At 37.6% G+C, this 19,057-nt stretch overlaps 1 protein-coding gene across 2 annotated transcripts in view; it reads left to right on the top strand.

Moving 5' to 3' along the window:
- Positions 1-19,057, top strand: part of COL24A1 (collagen type XXIV alpha 1 chain) — a 125,700-nt gene that overhangs the window by 48,828 nt on the left and 57,815 nt on the right. For both annotated transcript variants that reach the window (XR_015805403.1, XM_014883174.2), the window contains exons 15-22: positions 569-622; positions 714-758; positions 1,149-1,202; positions 1,807-1,860; positions 3,497-3,550; positions 10,445-10,498; positions 14,813-14,866; positions 15,609-15,653. Coding sequence is in view for 1 of the 2 variants with exons in the window: in XM_014883174.2 (XP_014738660.2) it covers positions 569-622; positions 714-758; positions 1,149-1,202; positions 1,807-1,860; positions 3,497-3,550; positions 10,445-10,498; positions 14,813-14,866; positions 15,609-15,653 (414 nt within the window). In the remaining variant the exon portion in view is untranslated. The remainder of the gene's footprint in view (positions 1-568; positions 623-713; positions 759-1,148; positions 1,203-1,806; positions 1,861-3,496; positions 3,551-10,444; positions 10,499-14,812; positions 14,867-15,608; positions 15,654-19,057) is intronic.

Below are 19,057 nucleotides of genomic sequence, written 5' to 3'. Positions count from 1 at the left end.
TCTGAAGGTACATTAGAAAAGGTTAGCTTGCCCTCGGAACATAGGTTTGATTCTGCACACTTGGTATTTGGAGTCACATCTCTTTTTCTTTTTTTTTTTCTTTATTTTAACTCGTAGAAGTCACTGATAGCTGAGAAATTGAGTAAAAGGACCATTTAAACGGCCCCTTTTAAGGCTCTACTTATCACAGAATAATTTCTTCAAGCCAAATTTGATGCCTACAGGGAAGTGCTGTTACATAACCCTAAGGACAGCAGCAATGGCCACTGAACGTGCAGTACAAAAGAAATCTGCCTTAATTTGCATTGCCTAATGCACTGTGATGTCTTGAATTTTTAATCTGGTGGAAAAGAGACAGGTTTTGTTTCTCATGTTTCTGCTGATGATGTTGGGAACTGCAAACATGGGGGACTTATGATACCCACATCTTTTTTTTTTTTCCCCTGAGAGATAAACTTAAAAAATATTTTGGTTTCTCTCTGTGGTGCAGAAAAATGACACATTCTGTTAGGAGTCTTTAAGTTACTCCATTTCACCAAATGCAGTCACCTTTCTTGCTGTTTGACAGGGAGACATTGGGCCAGCAGGACCAAGTGGACCATCAGGAATTCCAGGGCCCACGGTATGGAATTGAATCATCCCACAGCCAGGTGCCTACACTGCTTTCCAAATTATAGCCAAGCACTGGATTTATGTTTTCTTTATTTTTACAGGGTTTCCCGGGGAGTATGGGACAGTCTGGAATGAAAGGTGATAAGGTGATTTAAATATTTTCATTATCTTGGAGATTTATAGTTCTTTCAGGCACCCTTCATTAAAACTTGAGCATAATGTACTTAGCAAAGCCTTCCCTTTTTCCTTTTGATTTTTTTGTCTTCTGACTTTTATTTTTTAAAATTATGTCAGACTCATGATCTGAGTCTGACAAAAGTTTAGACGAACTTTTTTCTGAACAGAACACTAACTACTGAACATAATAATATTCAGGTCTGTGTCCATAATTTTTCCTGGAAGAGGTATTTCAATGCAAAGATCTGTGTTAACTTTAAACAGTGAATATTGAATTCATGTTTCTCATTCTCTATTTCTGAAAAATACCTCATTTTAAGCCACATACATATGTCTGTATAAAATTATATGTTGTTTAGGGTGAAAATGGCCTTGCAGGAGAGCCAGGAGATCAAGGGTACCCAGGAGACAAGGTAAGTTATAATTGCATTGTTTCACAAAATTATCCAATTTCAGCAACTTAATCTTAAGTGTCTAAAATGCAGCAGGTTGCATAAAAGTAGAATGAAGTAGTAAAACTTTCTGGATATCACTGAATTAATGTATTTTTAAGAAAATCTGTGCTAATGGAAAGTGTGAACAAAGACAAGTAAAGGGCACAGGCAGAATTTTGGAGCTGTGTATCTAGAGATGCATCAAACAAGGATTACAGTGTGATCTCAGCCTTTCTAAGGAGCTGTTGTAAAAGATATTTCTCCCCCTGACCCTTGAGGTTCATCTGCAGCTCACCTGGACCTGCTGTAGTTAGCAGCAGCCCTCGGTCTGGCATGCTTATTCACATCAGCAGACTGAGATAAATAAGGATCTTCTTTCCTGTTTGGCTAGTACATCAGAAGTCACTGAAATAGCACATCCTGTGAGAACTCTTTTGATGAAAGTTGAATGTTAGGAGATAGTTTTCAACCTGCAGAATTCTTTTGAAGCCTGTTTCAGGTGTCAAAATATAGAAATTTATTGCTTCCAACATATAACACAACAGTTCATTTTCATGTGTATTTAATAGCTTTCTTTTTTCAGGGTTCTCTTGGTTTACCAGGACCCCCAGGGATCAGAGGAAAACCAGGACCTCCAGTAAGTTTACACATCAAATGTTGCTCTCAGTATATCACTGTATGTTGTTGATACTTGATATTTTATACTACTGTTGATATTTGACACTTCTGTGTGATTGTTATGTTTACAGTGCATGTAATCCCTTAGAAGTGACCTAATTCAAAATGCACAAAGAATAAGGTCTAAGAAATAAGGCTTTTATTTCTAGTGACTGCTGTTAATGAGCAAGTCAAATCCTAAAATTTATTACAACGATCAGTATATGTGTCAAATTTTAATAGAGTGTTTAGGATATTAGATATTCTGTGGCAATCACTGTGTGGACATGTAGGTAATATTTGAAACAAATCCACTGAGAGCTTTGGGAACTTCCAGATGACCAGTTGGACTAGCTGGATTTAGAGGGAATGTGTGAGATCTCATTATTAATGGCCAGTCATTTCTCCCAGGGATGGGAGTAGTCATGAATTCCTGTTTTTATTGATTTTAGCAGTTTCAAAGGCATCTGTGCACTGCTGCCACTTCTGCTGGGTTTTTAAATATTGAGGCAGAAAAGGCATACTGCATAGGGTTACCTGGCTTTTCCTCACCTTTTCTTAGTGCTAATATCTGTCTCTTTTCAAAATATAATTAAAAGCTGCCAATACTCACTCCAGTGTCAATTTTCTTATGTGCAATCAAGCCAATAACTGGTAAACCTACATAGACCTCATGAATATCATGGGCTCTTAAATTCAATAACAGACACTTTCCTTGCCCCATAGAATTTCTAGTATAAGCAGTAATCCTGCAATAAACTTAGGCAAATTTGCTTAAGCTTAGATGGGAAAAATCATATTTTTTACTTTTAAAGGCACAAGAATTTTCATTTTAAGATAAGCATGTGAATCAGCCTATTCCTGAGAGAGTTGTGGATTTTAAGCACAAGATGAATGTGACCAACCTGGTGACTTATGTTAAATTAAGCTATGAGACCTCAGTCCTGCAAGTAATCGAAATTTAACTTTGTAGAATAGATTTCCAATGAAGTAATTCATGTTAAAAGTTAGAGAAATGTTTCCCAGGTCAGACCTTAACTTTGCTCAAGTGACATCTAGTTATGGTGGCAGAAAGCTTGTGAAAATGTGGAAGAACAGATATAACTTAGAGAAATATTTTGGCCCATTTTTACATGGGTTGAAATTTGTATATAATGGAGTTATCATTACATGTGGATAGGACCTAATTTTGTTATTAACCACAAAACTGCCATTTCTTTGTCTATGATTAGCTACTTGAAATATATAAGTAAGTGTATAAACCAATGTCTCTAACAGTTACTTTCTGGTCATTTAAATAACATGTAGTTTTTATTGTGAAAACAGGTATACAGGTATAACAGGTATATTTAAAGGAGTTTTTATATGGTTCCTCCCAAATCTCCCATTTTCCTCTGTCCTAAACTAATCAGAATTTTTTTGTGTGTGTGACTTGAAGAGATATGAAGAACTGGTTTTAATAGTGTCCAAAGTGAGGCAGGTATAAAATTTCCTATTTAGTGAAAAAGTAATCTCAACATTTCTTTTTGTTTATAAACGTTTTTAAAATCTTCATAACCATCTGTTGTTAAAATTAAATTATCATCAGAAATCTTAACTGTGGATTTTTTTTCAAGGGGAAAATTGGAGAACCTGGACCCCATGGACCATTGGGTCCTCAGGGACCTGAGGTAAGAAATTGCTTGCTAGCTGTAAATTGAATGTCAGTTCTAAATTATGAAAATAAGAGGTAAGTGGGTTTGCTTCATAAAAGACTGTTTTCTTAGTTGAATTAGGAAAATCTTTTTGTTCTGTATATTTGATGAATTCTTTCTCCTTCATGAGCTACAAAAGATTCCAGCTCATAATTTTTTCCTGCAAAATATTTATGTACAGGATCTTTGAATACAAAGTAGTTCTTTATTTGCTTATGTGATTACGATTTTTTGTCTCTTAAATCCTGTTGTTATGGGATACACCTGGAATGAGACTCGAGTGATTTCTCAGGAACACTTCCATTTGCAAATGCTGAAACATGTTTATAAATGTGAACTTCCATTTGCCAGGCCTGGTTGCATATTTACCACTTACAAGAAACACAAAGAATGAACACCAATTACCTGGGAAGCATTGCCAAGCAGTTGAATCTAGAAGTGAAGTTTCCTAGGAACTCCTTAGTGCTATGCAATTCTATACAGAAACTGTCAGTCTCCAAATTGTCCCATTTTAGTGCTTTTTTTGCATTTATACCACAGGCTTTAAGGAAAAATCCTGTGGTCTGTATCAGAAAGACATGTTTATACACAGACACGTGCATTTTCTGGAGAGATGAAAGCAGAAATTTTGGATTGTTCTTTCTAACCAGCCTCCTGCAATGAATGTATTTTGGGTTTTGTTTGGTTTGTGGTGGAGTTTGTTTGTTTGGGAGTTTTCCTTTTTTTAAAAAAAATGAGTGGAAGACATACTAGCAATGATCATTTTTCTGCCTTTACATGAGCATATCTCCTCAAACCAAGGCTCTGTGTTCCTACCCTTCTTATTAGGCAAAAGCCCTTGCTGAGAGAAAACTCATTGGAGAATAGCACTGTAGCAACACGAGGTGGTCTTGTCAGAATAATAAACCCCTCTGGTTTAGTCAAAAGGTGCAGAAGACACAAAGCCTGTGCATGTTGCCACAGCTGCCACCTTCTGTGGCTCAGGATTTCAGATTTTTGAGCCTCTTCACTGTTAACAAGAGTCCCTTGCATGGTCTCTTTGCCCAGCTTCCAGCAAGGCAGACCTGAGGCAGGTTAATCCCAAATTGTTGTCTCCAGGCCTGTATCCTGCTGCCTGTGCTCTTCATTGCTCCTTATTCCAGCACAGACCTGCTCCTCTTTTGTGTCTGGAAAAAAGATCATTGTTCTGGGCTGGTTACCCTCAGGGCAGGTATGGATGGGAATCTTTCTGTCTGAAAAACTCACCATTTCCCCTTGCTCAGGAGTGCAGAATTACTTCATCATTAGAAGGCAAATAAAGTGCATGATGCTAGATGATTAAAACTTGAGTGACCAGATACTTTTTTTTGAGTAATTGTCTGCAAAATGGCAGGTTTAAAACTGCAAAGCAATGTTTCTCTTAACTTCAATCATGCAAGACAGGTCCAAATAAAGTAAAATAGGTTTTTTCACCTTTTAACTTCATAAAAATATGGTCACCATATGGCAAAATAGAAACAGAAGGGATGTAGGATAGCTACTTACTGGGATTTTGGACAAATTGAAGATACTATAAGTTCTATAATAAAAGGAATTTAAAATAAGTAGCGTAAAACTGAAGAGTGTATGTTGCCCTCTTGTTACATTGTCTTATCAAAATAAGCTAGTTGTTCCCAGAAGTTATTTAGACACAACTGAATATATGAAGTATGAGCAAATAATGTAGATTTTTCCATAAGAAAAGCCTACTGTCATATGTCTGATCATGTCTCTTCCAAAACCAGACAGCTAGCAGGTCAGACAGGGCTGCTTCCCTTGTTCCTGTTTCATTACCTGAATGGTCAGACTTCCTGTGACCCCATGTAGAAAACATGCATTATATTGTATACTAAATGTTTCCTTGATTTTTCTGGAAATAGAAGGATATGATGAATTAGTGTCTTACAAGGGGAGTACTTTGAATTTGGTGTAGATGTGACAATCCATACTATATGCCTTCTATGAGAGATTTTATTTTAAAAAACCCCAAACCCAAACCTATATTGGATTTGTTGGACTTTGCTGTGAGCAGGAGGAACAAGGCTGTGTCTGCCCAGGCAGGACCTCTCAGACTCTACTTCCAGCTACTTCTCTCTTCTTTCTTTCAACATTTAAGAGAGTGGGATTTATAAATGTGCCCTGTACCCATTTGTTTTGGGTACATGTGAAATAAGAAACTGGGGATCCTTTGATCTTTCCAGTTACACATTTGAGTGTTTCATTTCCAGTGTAAAGAATGAGGACTTCTATCCCTGATTTTCTTCCCTTGTAAACTGCTGTAACTCGGGCACTACAGCAGCTGGAGTCTGTAATATCTCTGCACACAGCCGTGGGAGCAGGGCAGGCAGACTCGGATCATCCTCACGGGGTTTTGTGGTTTAAATGCAGATCACCAGGGAATTGCTTCCTAAATCTTTCCTCTGCAGCTGTGCAGCCAAGGTGCCCCAGGTCAGAGTTGAGATAAGCCATCCCCCTATGGGCAGGGTCCATTTGAGACCTGCAGTGCTGATGGCAGGAGCAGGCAGAGGCAGCGACAGAGCTCTCACTCTGCACAAGGGTTGGCTGCCAAGTGATTTTTTCAGTGCAGGAGTCCAGCAGAGTCGAGCCAAATTCTCTTCTGGGTATGTTCCTGCAGAGCCAGGGTCTGTCGTGTGCCTGAATGCCTGCTGCTCGCTGGATGTACTCAGTGAACACTTTATGGAGTGTATTCTTCATCACCTCACACATTGGGCTGCTTTATCATGCATCTGAAAATGAACCACCTAAATATGAAATTTCTGTAGAGCTTTGTTTTATTAGTATTACATCTGGAAAGTGCTGATCTGACTGTTTTAACCCACAGTGTCTCTGTTTACTGTGTACAATGAGGTATGCAGTGCTTGTTGTTTATGTGAATGAAATTAGGCAAGCCTTTAACAGGCTTCCACATGTATTCAGAATATTTTATAGTTAAATTTTGCTCTAGGAATTGCATTTAATTATTCCCCCAAAATGAAGGTGATAGTTCCCTTCAGATGTGTCTTCAGAGTGTTATAAATAGGTTTCATCAGAAGCAGAGAGAATTAGTCATTATCTTCAATGGAACATTTGTCATGTGTGCAGTATTTTGATCTGAAGTCATTAGCTTATTCCTTCAGGAAGGTACTTGCATGGGACTTAGCTGCTGTGCTTCATGCTCAAGGCATGAGACTTTACAAAAGAAAAAAAAGCATTCAAATAACAGTAAAGAGTCAAAAAGGCACACATTTTGTAAGTGAATCAGTGGCTGCTTTGAGGTGTTCATTTAACAAAATCTTTATTTTTGGTGCATGTTTCACATGCATTATCACATGATTTTTTGAGTTTTTGCAAACAATGCCAAGTGTGCAGTGATAATAGAGCTGTCTGTTTCAATATTGCATCAAATAACTTACATGCAAATGATTTGTAGGAAATATAGAAATAAAGATGATTTAAAGGCTGAATTAATTGCGTGTTCTGGCATATATCTGAGGAACTGCTGTTGTTGCAGATTTGCTTATACTCTCTACTTGCCTTTGCACAGAATCTTCATCCTGTCCTTTCCCAAACTTCTATGTCTGCATAATACATCCTTTCAGAAGAATAATAAACACTTATTGGAGAATTGTAGCTTTTTGCAGAAACCTTCCTTTTGTGATTTGATTATAATAATTAGTAATGAATCTCTAATAAGTTATCTTGTTGAAGTTCAGTAGCTACATCCAGTCAGTCTTGCTTCTGAAAATTTATTCTAAATTCTCATTGAAATGAATTGCAACCTGTGGTTGAATGAACTCCTATTGGAGCAGGGAAACCTGGAACTGAAGGAACTGCTGCAGTCCCTGGGTGGATTTTCCCTCCATGTGCCCTTCCACCAGTGCTTGTCCTGATCCCTTGGGCAGCCAAGGGCATGAAAATGGGTGGCCAGTGAAGCTGGCAAATGTCATGTGAAAACAGTTCAAAGTAGGATTCTGCAAATGTGAGAGAATTCCCATGGAAATGGAGTGTAATGTCTCAATATTTCTGATATTCTGCTTCCATATTAGCACTCACACAGAAAAACAAAAAAAGCAAAACCTTTGGCAGGATGCTCATCTCTGGGGTGCTGAGATATGCCCTAATATATACACCCTAACAATGGGTCATCTCTGCAATTTTTAAAACATTAAACATTATATAGATGAGAGCAATAAGTTAATTTTATATTTAAGTGTTCACTACAAAAAGCAACACTTCCACAGCAAGGTTAAAGCACATTTCTGTTAAGATAGTTGGCACTTCAGGTTTTGCTGATGCCACATTTCTTTTGACTGATGCCATATTTCTTTTCATTAAATGAAGTGGATTCTAAAGTGCTTTGCTGGCAAAAGATCACATCTGTAGCAAGATTTTGAAAATAATTTGTATCCTACCAGCTGCTGGGCTTCTGGCTGATGGAAATTAAGATTCTGCATTTCCTTAGAAGAAGTCTTAATACTGTGGGCTGTTTTGTTTTGAATAGTCTCTGCTGAAATCTACATTGCAGCTGGAAACTATATATTAATCTCCTGGCCTTTCACTTATGGAAGAATGCATTTTTAATCTGGAGTAACTTCCCAGGGAGCTGGCTGCTGAATAACTCATGGAAATTTAGGTATTGCTAGAGATATACTCCACTTCACTACAAGGAATCTGAATGGAAGCACCATTGCTGAGGTGTTTCAAGAGCTCCTTCCTTCAAGAGTCCATTCTTTTTCTGGAATTGTTTAAAGTGGCTGTTTGTGTCCTGGATTATTGCACTTATTTCATGGATTATTAATGTGAGAACATCTTAGAAGCAGTGTTCTAATGCTGCCGTAGCATCTGCCTTTTCTCCATTAATTCATCTTCTTAATTCATCTTCACAGAAAAAATAAAAAATTTTGAGGATTTAAAATTTTTAAATGCATTCTTTAGTGTTGATGTTCTCAGGCCAGTAATGCTCTTGTATCCTAAGACTTTGCCTGACATGAAAAGATTTCAAACTACCATATTTATTCTATCTGCAATGGTATTTCTCCACATCTACATCTCATGGTTCTTACTGAATTCCCTCTAAAAATAACTAACTAAATAAATAAATAAATAAAGTAGATCTATTCCTTTATAATCTTTCTAAATTAACATTTTTCTAGGCAGGTTGTTTTCTGGAATGTTCATTGCCAAGAGGAAGTTATCTGTGTCAGCATTTAGCACTTGTTCACACATTAGAAACAAAGATTTACAGATATATTAAACAACTCACCCCTTGGTAACTACTTAAGGTCTATAAATAAGTAAATTTAAAATTAAGAAAGGACAAGCTAAAAAATTCCAAGTAATTGACCTAACTCTTCAGTGTATTTCAGTAGGTATTGGTGGCCAGGATTACAAAAAAAAAACCAAACTCCTCTTTTGAGCTGCATAGAAATCAAGGGTGGTGCAAGTGAGTGGTTTAGGTGTGAGTCCCAGGGCCTTGGTCACATGTGAATAATATTCTCTGTGCCACCTAGAGGCATGTTGGAATTGTTACACAGCTCTGCTTGCAGTTGCTGCTTTATGGCAAAAGAAAGGGAAACAAACCACTGTGCTGCATGATGAAATGTTGAGTGCTGGAGTTGTTGCCCATCTTCTGAAGACTCAGACCATTTTTACTCTTTAGTGGCTTTCTTTTCGACTCATTAGCATCCGAGTGCTAAACCTGATTAATAAAAATTTCTTCTGTGTATGTGCTTTTTGTTTCCATTATTGGAACAAGTATGCACACATTTTAATCTGTAATGATTTTCTCTTAATGAAGAAGGAAACTTGTTTTTCCTGGTGTTAGACCGTGGGTTTGCTTTGATGTAGTAATAAATATTTTGCTCAGAGGAAGTGGCAGTTTTGCTGTTTTCAGGTGGTCAAACTTTAATGAAATGTGAAAGTTTATTAAAAAATCAAAATCAAATGCTATCTTGGCAGGGGACTGAATGAGCAGTGTGGTAACTAAAGGGTCAATTACCACCGTTTTATTTTATCCTAAAAATGTAAAGATCGTGTATCATCTCCAGATATTTATGAAATTTAACTCACTACTGTATTGCATAAAGGTTAGCTGCACCGTTTTTTTTCCCCTTAAAATATATTCATTTCTTCTAAAGCCATGTAGCTGTAGCTGAATTCCTGGGACACAGAGGCCTCCCCATGGTGTCCCAACTCAGTGCCCACTGGCCAGGTGGTTTGCAGTGATAATTTTAGTTGGTTCCTTTTCTGTGCAGATTTACTTTTTCTTTACTAACAGCTTCACCTATACTAGAGTCTGTTTCACAAACCTGCTGTGAATAATGCTGCATGCTGGTGTGACCTTCGGGTAGTGCCAGCCTGACCTGCATTATCACCTGCTGATTTGGAGGCAAAAAATTCTTATCCTTTTTCTTAATCTTGCAGTGATCCCGTCCTTAATGTGTGGCCACAGATTAAAGGGACTTCAGTTGCTCTCTAAACTTTATTTAAAAAATAGTTGAATTCCTAAGTGCAGGACCTGGTGCAGGCTGCTTTGTGGTGATTTTTTTGCCTTCAAACCAGTCCAATGGTCTAATTTCAAACATTGCTTAGTGGATAAAAAGTCTTATCCTAAGAGAAATTAAATCCATGCTGACATCTGCTAAATTGGGTTTAACAAAAACTGCCTAAAATCTGTCATTTATCCAAGTCCTTTCAAGGAAACATAATGGATTTTGACATTTTTTGGGATGGTAGAACAAATTTATTTCTTGTCTCTGTGATTCAGGTTTATTAAATGAATGAACAGAATCAAAACAAGTACATTGAAAACATTCCTACTCTGCAAATTATTTGTATGTATGATTTCTTTAGGGTTTTCCTGGAGATATTGGTGTACCTGGATTAAATGGCCCTCAAGGTCCTAAGGTAAGATTATATGAAAACCTATTAAAAATAACAGTAAATAGTGTTAATCTCTGAGGAAAAGGCTCTGAGAGATGAACACTGGCATTATGAGAAGATAATCTGTCAGAATGCAGGTACTTTGCCTCAGGTATTTATATGAGGAAGTTATTTGAATGTTTAATTCTGTCCACACAATTGTGAAAGTAATTACTGTGTTAGGTGGAAGCAGGTAATGGCAAAAAGTTTGAGAAAATGCTCTGTAGCTAGAAATATCATATGTTTCACCTGTGTTTAAATAGAATGCATGCCAAATGTATGCAGATCTTTGTATTACTCAGGTTCCACGTGTACTAAAAATTGGTTTTAACAATTTTTAAAAGAAATGGGAGTTGAAGATATGGAAAATGTGCAAAGTTCATGTGCCAGATAAAATAATAGATATAACAATAAAGTTTAAAATTTATCTCCAAAACTGCCAGAATAATTTAGCTTTTGCTCTTTAGTAGACTAAGATTTTAGACCCAAATTAGGCAATAATTCACATGGGTAGAGTTTTCAATGAAGTTTTGAATAAAAGCAGATATAGGAAATTTTTGTTGAATTGGAAATGGTAGAGACCAATACAAAAAGTGCAGGTGACTGAGAAATTAACCCAGAGGAAAATGATCGAATAATATCTAAAGATTGACTACTTGTTGAAAGGCAAATACCAGTGAAGTTCCTCACTCATCAGCCTTGGGACTATTCTGACATTGTGTTTTCTGTGGTAAATAGGCACAAGTGTGGCAGAATGAAATCTGTATATGAAACAACTTGAGCATCTTGAGATTATCTTAAAAATGTACTTTTTGCTAATTCATTCCATTTCAGTTACTTCAGACTGATTCATGCAAGGACTAAACCAATAAATCCTATTATAAACTTATTATAAACAAAGACATTGCCAGATCTCTCTGAAATAAAAGCACAATAATGCAGTTAGAAACTGAGTGAAATTGTAGAACACATGAGGCAAGATGTCTCATTAATGCCCCTGCTCAAAGTGTGAGAAGCCTTTATCTCTGTAGTATAGTACATTACTGGGCATTTTTGTCCCAGAAGGATTCCAACAAGTGAGCCTAGAGGCAGAGGTATTACTTGAATGGCTTTCTTTTGAGAGATAGTTTGTTTATTAGACCAAAATGAAGGACTTTTTTGACCTTTAAGTGAACCAGAGGGCAGAAACTGATGAGGCAAAAGAGCTGTGCAAAACCAACAATATCATTTACCTAAGATGCATTCATACAGGTTGTCTATGAATAAACAGAAATGGAAATCACATTTTCTATCAACAGAGTTGTGAAATTCTGTAGCAGGTTACTCAAGAAAACATAGGATGGGGAGCAGTAAATAGTTTAAAGATATGGTCTTATTTGTACCCAGAAGATTGTAACAATACCTCCATGCCAAAGGTGATCATTCTTAAGAACCTCTCAAATAATGCAGCTGCTGAAGCCAGAGCCAATATTTTCTGAATCTCTTATCATTCAACCATGTCAAGAGCCTTTTACTAAAATAGACATGAATCGACTAGGAAGGCTGATGGGGCAAATTGTGGAGAACTTAAAATGTGTTTCTAGAGGGTGTCCACCTTCAATTCTGATTGATTGCTAACTTGTTTATATGCACATATGCATAACGTGAGCAGCCTTGTATGAATGAGTTTGTCCAACCATTGCAGTGCAGTTGCTCTTGTATTTCTGAGTTACCAAGGTGTTGACAAAAAAAAAAACCCTGTGGTGATGAAAGACTCTGTCTAGGGTCTAAGGAAAATACCAGAAGAGAAATACAGCAATTCTTGAACTGCAGTTCAGTTTTAATTGTCCAAGGTTATACATGAATGACATAACAGATCTAATCCCTGCTGCTCAGTTTCTTCAGTGAGATCCTGTTATTACACATTAGATCTGAGGAGTTTTTGTTAGAATTCTGTTGATGTGTAATACACACGTTACTGATTTGTTGCCTTTTCACAGATTCCAGAGAAATAAATTAGTAAGAGGTGGACTACAAAGTTTGAGACTCCAAGTTCCTTTGTTACAGAAATTACACAACTGAGCCAGATTTGGTGCTCTCCAGCACATTTGGTATTAGAGACAAAAGGCTTAGACAGCCTGCCCTAGTCAGGGAGAACTGATGGCTTACATTTGAAAAGAGGGATTACCAAACTGGAAAAACTCTTATACTGCTCCCAGTACTGAGGGAGAAGGTCTGCATAACCTTGGAAATGTTTGGCTTTTGGAATTCCCAGCTGCCTTGAGTTGATTTGAGTTGAGTTGGAACTTTCCTCCAGCTTTTATTTTTAGAAAACTTTTCTCACTAAGCTGCTATTTTCCTCATGTTTTTGTTTATGCTTCCTCAGAAGCAATACCCATTTTAAAAGCCAAGAAAGCGGGGTAAACTTTAATTTTTAGCAGTTGGTGTGGGATAAATCTAACTCCTTGGAAGTTTAAGCTCTGTTGAGTGTGATCAGCTGTCTCTAAATGCCAGTAGAAGTTCTGGATTGGAAATTTTCTCCCAAATTAATGAAATAATCAGCAAATCTGATCTCTCTAAGTCAATGTTCAAAGGATTTATTATGTAATTTGGTCTACAGAACATTACTCAACTTGGAAACAATATTTTAGAAGGTGTTTGATCTCTATCCACCACTTATTAAAAAAACCAACAAAACATAGATATTTTTAAAAAGGGAATAAGAATGTTTTTAAGAAGTTCTGAAATAACTTTATTCCCTACATTATCCTTTGCAGGTATTTATGTTCTCTAACCAAGAAAAGTGAGAGGAAAAGATGGTCAGGATATGCTGATTACTACTGTAGTTTTTCCAGCAGTGTGTGCTGTACCATGGGAGAAGCTAAGAGCTTCCTTCACCTGTTAACTTATGTTTGTTTGTATAACACTTTTTAATAAAATGATTATTAGGGTTTCACCTCTTCTGGAAGGCATGGTCAACTAGGAAGGTATATATGTGAAATAGAGGACACCCCATTTGCTGACTCCTGTTTTATCCCAGACACTTTGGCACATGTGTAATGACTCCCTTCATTTTCTGTTTTTGCCTGAAACCCCAAGGAGGAGATAGAAATGTCATTTAGTATTAATATCCCATTTACAGTCTGGAACTCTTTTCTGGATTCAGTGAAGTGCAGTGGAAGGGTGTGTACAGTAGCAGTGCTGCTGCCATTTCCACTGTGCAGTTACATTGCCCTGAAATCCTTATCTCCTCATGGGCTTTGCTGTCAGAATAAAACAACAACGAGAAAATGTCATTGCTAACCATGGAAGAATATTGTTTATATAGAAAAAGCCCTCCTGTCCCTTCTGTGGAGTTTGTCAACCAGCACCACCCCAGTCCTTCCCAGATGGGCTCTTCAGTGAAACTCTCTCCCTTGAGATGGCTGCTCCATTTTTCTCTTCCATTTTACTTTGTCTGCTGAGTAAATTGTTACTGGACCAATGCCTGCACCAATGTCTAGACTTCAGCTTCATTAGTACACAGTTAATAAGGCTTACACTTTCCTACCATTGCTTTCTTCAGAGGATAATCATATCTCTCCTAAAGGGCCGTTTCTTTGTTCTTGTTGCTTTATCTGATATTATTAAGCTTAAGTTTCCCAGAACATTAATATGTTTGCACTTTTTTTTTTTGTATTATGCCAGGTCAAGTGCTTTTCCCAATTATCCCATTGTAATTGGGATGCCCAAGGCTTTTGATACACTGCTAGCTGCAAAGAGTTTTTAACAAAGTTTTGAAAATGTTGGTGTGAGCAGTCATGAAAACTCCGAGCTGGCAGAGCCTAAGGTGCTTTATCTCTGGATAGCTGATTATAATCCTGATAGAAAAGGGCTGAAAATCACAAGTAGTTTTGGACAAGCTAGTGGTCTAAATTCACTTTGTAGTTTCTCTCCCTTGCAATGTTGTCAACACATGTTATTCTAAAGACTACCCTAATGCAAGATCTGCACATTGATGATGCTTTAATCTTTATATTGTAGTGGGCTTTGCCTCTTCAAAAAGAGAAAAATTGTTCTAAAATGTTCAAATATTTTCTTATTTGCTTCTCACAACATAAAAAGAATAATGCTTCAGCTAGGTCTATGTAGAAGTTTTTATGTTGCTTGGTTTTCTGCATCTTTGCCTGGCTTTCTATGGGAAATAATATGAACGGTGGTAAGAGATCAGGTCTGCTACCTCAGTTTTGGGTTTTAGTCCAGGTTTGTAAGAGGAGAGAAATTAGAGCAGCATGATTGTCAGTTGATGCAAGTTCTCTCTGTGTTTGTTTGGATGTTTAGGGAGCTCTGGGTGACCGAGGGCTTCCAGGGCCACAGGGTCCCAAAGGAGTTGAGGTAAGATGAAAAAGTTACAAAATTAAGAGATTGTGTTTCAAAGTTGTGAGGGGTTAAGAGGATTAGACAATAATGGTTAGGTGTGTATGGTGTTGTCATGCAAAATTTGAAGTTTCTTTTGCATCTTGGCAAGTGTTTTAAAGAGTTTTTAGCAGCCTTATGGGGCTGTGCATCCATTATGTGGTTTATTTAAATTTGAGATAATATATGTCCAGAGCTGGATGTGGTTATTTTAGTTAACTGAGGAGATGGGAGGGAAGGGGTTTAGCAGTATGAAAATGGAAAATATACACCAATTTAATTACAGTGTCCTAGATACTCTTATGTAAACTCTCAGACCCCTATTAACTGAAAGGGGAGAAAGGCAGTTCTTCATCTTATAGATTGACTCATCAAGTATTCTTAATTCATCATCATAAAAATAAAAGCTTACATGTTGTGTACTAAAATAATTAACTTATAATAATTAAATTAATTATTAAATAAATTAATAATTAAAATTATTTAGTTGGTGATTCTGAAGATAGACCTCTAGACTTCTAAGTAGCTAAATGATGGGCTTCTATGACAGATACTGAGTGAGTAAAAGCTAACAGGGTAAAATGGTCTCTTCCCAGGTGTTTCTGTCAGACTCAACATGTGAAACTTAGGATGATATAATAAATACAAACAGTTATCTGCAGAATTTCTTTTTTAAAGCTAGACTTGTCATCAAGATGATTGAAGTTCTGATTTTCTTTAGGGAGAAGTAGGACCAGCTGGACCTATTGGAGGAGTTGGCCCAAGAGTAAGTATAAGTGATTTTGGTAGGGCAGGCTGTTTTTCAGTAGGAATACTGCTTTGAAATGTAAATTTACTGTGAGAAGTGACTGTGATCAAATGGCATCTCCTGAATGAATGTGTGTTTTTGCTCAGAACATGCTCAAAGTAGAGCTGGGAGGGGAAATGATTTTCAATACAAAGGGTTTGAAAGGAAAGCACTGCTGTAGTGCACAAAATATAATGATCCCCTGAGATACAGGAAACTGCCATGCACTCCCTAGAGACTAAACCAGCTGATATATCAAAATATATCAATTGGGGAAGAACCCAGCTCACAGGGAGAAATATAAAAGATGTATGCTTTCAGAAATCTACTAGAAACTTGGCAGATAATTACTAAAAATAATAAAGCTGGAATGTCACAATGCTGTTTATGCAGACATGTTTTAAAAGATAGAAGTTTAAAACTATTGTCCAATTTTTTTGTTAGTTATAAAAATACACAATTGTCTGAGAGTATTTCAGTGAACTTGAAGCTTATTTTTAGAAACTTTCTGTACTAAAATGGATACTAGGGATTACAGGAATGTCTCTAAGTTTATTGAATGCAATTTGATCTTCTGCCTTTACATGATTTGATTATGTGTGGTAATCACTGACTTGGCTTTCGTTCTGGATGACTTCCCATTTCTTGCATGAGTTTGAGAGTCTTTTCCACTGTTTTCTGCTTTTAGAGTGGATATATGCCTATGTCATTTTTCCTATTCAGTAGCTAGTCAAAGATGGGAATTTGCTTTCTGTTAAAAATTATATTAAAGTACTTATTTGCTTCATAGATTAGGTGTTAAGACAAACAAACGCATACCAAAGCAAAAAAAAAGGCAAAAAAATAGGCAAAAAAGCAAACACAAAACCCTCCCACAAAAGTCTCTTTGTTTTTCAGCTGAGGAAAACATGCAAAAAATTTAACAGAATTTCAAAACACTCTGTAACTTAGTTCAATATTGAGTTTAATCTGAGTTTCTGCTGAGAGCTTCATGGAAATTTTTATTTTGGCTGCATCATCCTTTGAGTCTCCTCCTTGGGCAGGGCTTCATGGCTGGACAGCAACTCCCATGTTGTGCTGTGGCAATTGGAACAGAAGATGCTGTAGTGAGTGACTCATGGGCAATGAGACACCTTCACATCCTCCACATCACCAGGCACGCACAGGCCACCATCAGCTGGTGTCAAAGTGACCCAAGAGGAAAAATTTCTGTATAACCTAGCAAACTGAAATATTTTCCATCTATTTTGGGTCAATTTGACCTAAATTATTTAGATTTTTATTTCTCTCAGTGGGAAATGTGCACACCATTGGCATGTCTCTGGTTTCTCTCTCACAGCGAGTTGTTGAGAGCAGAGTTTATGCATCTGAAGTGAGCCCCAGGGTTGCTGTGTCCAGACATTTTTAGCAGCTTGCTGGCTAACATCCCCTCCTGAAATGAGAGATAGGGGAAAAGGGAATTTTGCTTGATGGGAAGCTCTGCCTGCTTTTCCTCCTTGTCCAGGGGCCCACAGGCTCTCGCCTGGGTTCCATGGCTCCTCTTGGCTCCAGCTGCTGTGCAGCTCCAGGCCAGCTGCTCTGCACTCTACTCTCACCTCTGCTCCAATCTCTGCTGCCATCCCTGCTGCCATCCCTGCTCCCATCCCTGCTCATCCCTGGTGCTTCACTCCACATGTAACCCACACTGTGTGATTGTGTCAGCGAGAGTCACAACCCTGACTTAAATCTCACATGGTAACAGGACTGAGTCAATGAGCTGCTGAACACATCTCTCTTTTTAATTATGCTTCCTTAACTGCAGTTTGATGTTCATTTGATTTACATACCTTTGCTTCCATTTTCCACAAAAGGAGTTTTTGAAAGTGAATGTTCAATTTGAAAGTAAGCACTATCACAAGTGTGTGGTCACTCACTAATTAAACAGCCATGGGGCAGAGGAGGTCCTGAGAGGGACCTGGGGGAGTGTTCTGGCCACGCATGGCCCGGGGCACCCTCAGCTGTCAGCTCTGTCTTTAGCTGACACAGGTTTAACCTGTGTTCTGCAGCCTCCAGGAATGGGATTTCTTCATTCTCCCCATCAATCTGCTTCAGTTGTTTGCCTGGTTTACAGACCTCTTTTCTAATGTCTAAATGTTCTATCTGAAAGTCTTGACTGTTTTTTTTTCTTTTTACAACTTTGCTTCCTGCCCCACAGACTTTATTTGTGGACATGGTTAAATAGATTTGTCCTCTTTTCAGCCACAGTTACCTTCATTTTCTGGGGATTGTCTGAAGTAAGTACAGTATATTTTTAGGTGATACATTGTAAACCTTTCATTATTCTTATGAAACAATAATGAAAGGTTTCTAGTGCTTCTGGAATCCTCATCTCTTTTACAATTTCAGGTCAAAATATCCAATCCCTAGTTCAGGTTTAGGCATGTGCCAAGCTGGCAGCCATAAAATTTCACCTCATTTTTCTCCCTCCTCCCTCCCCTGCCCTTGTTTCTAACGTTTGCTTTTAAAAACATGAAAGAGACCAAAAACCCCTGGGACCCACCTGACCAGTGCTGCCATTAAAATAGATCATCTTCTGCTGGAACACAGTGACTATGAACCTGCACAGGGGCTCTCAGTCCCAGCTGAAAAAAGAATTTCCATGTGTCTAGAGCAACTGGAGACAAAACTGAGGATGTTCCTGTGTTTACTTAGGATATATCTCAGTTCCAAAGACCTCAGTCTGTTTCAGTTTTGGAAGAGGTGTTTGAGCTGAATTTGATCACATCATTTGATGTTTCATTCATTCCTTTCCAAACCTTCCCACCCATTCTATTCCAAAGTCAAATACTTACATTCTCTTAAATTAATCCTTCTACATAAAAAAAGCTAATTTTTTTTGGTGCTTGCTTATTTGTCCTGTGAAAATACAGAAGTTGCCATACTAAAGATGTGACTGTGTTTATTCAGTTTCCTCCCACTTAACCCTCTCTTTCAAAGGCTATCCAAATATTAACACTGGAGCTGTCAGTGTAGCTCAGCTCAGTCAATGCAAGCATTGGCACATTTTTTTTCCTGTATCTTCATTGCTGGAGAAGAAAATGCCTTTAAAAGAGTAGAGGTAGTTTAAACCAGAAAATAAAAATGAACTGTTACAAGTTGATTCCTTTCTGAGCTACACATATTAAACAGAAGCTGGAATTTAAGTAGTCGTAAGATGAGCAGTTTCTCCTGATTATAGTGGAAACTCCTGTTTATAGTGGAAAATGTTCTCAAATCTGCCCCAGACCCTCAGTGCAGTATTTTCTGGAAGTGCCTTCCTGTGGGCTGAAGGCGTGTGAGAAGCTTATGGAGGGACTGAAATAGAGTGATAGTGAGAGATATTTATATTAATGTATAAACACACC

The sequence above is a fragment of the Sturnus vulgaris genome, chromosome 9 (genome assembly GCF_052056855.1).
Source record: "Sturnus vulgaris isolate bStuVul1 chromosome 9, bStuVul1.hap1, whole genome shotgun sequence".
Lineage (NCBI taxonomy): Eukaryota > Metazoa > Chordata > Aves > Passeriformes > Sturnidae > Sturnus > Sturnus vulgaris.
Note: the sequence above shows the minus strand (reverse complement) of the source record. Positions and strands in the feature narration are given on the sequence as shown.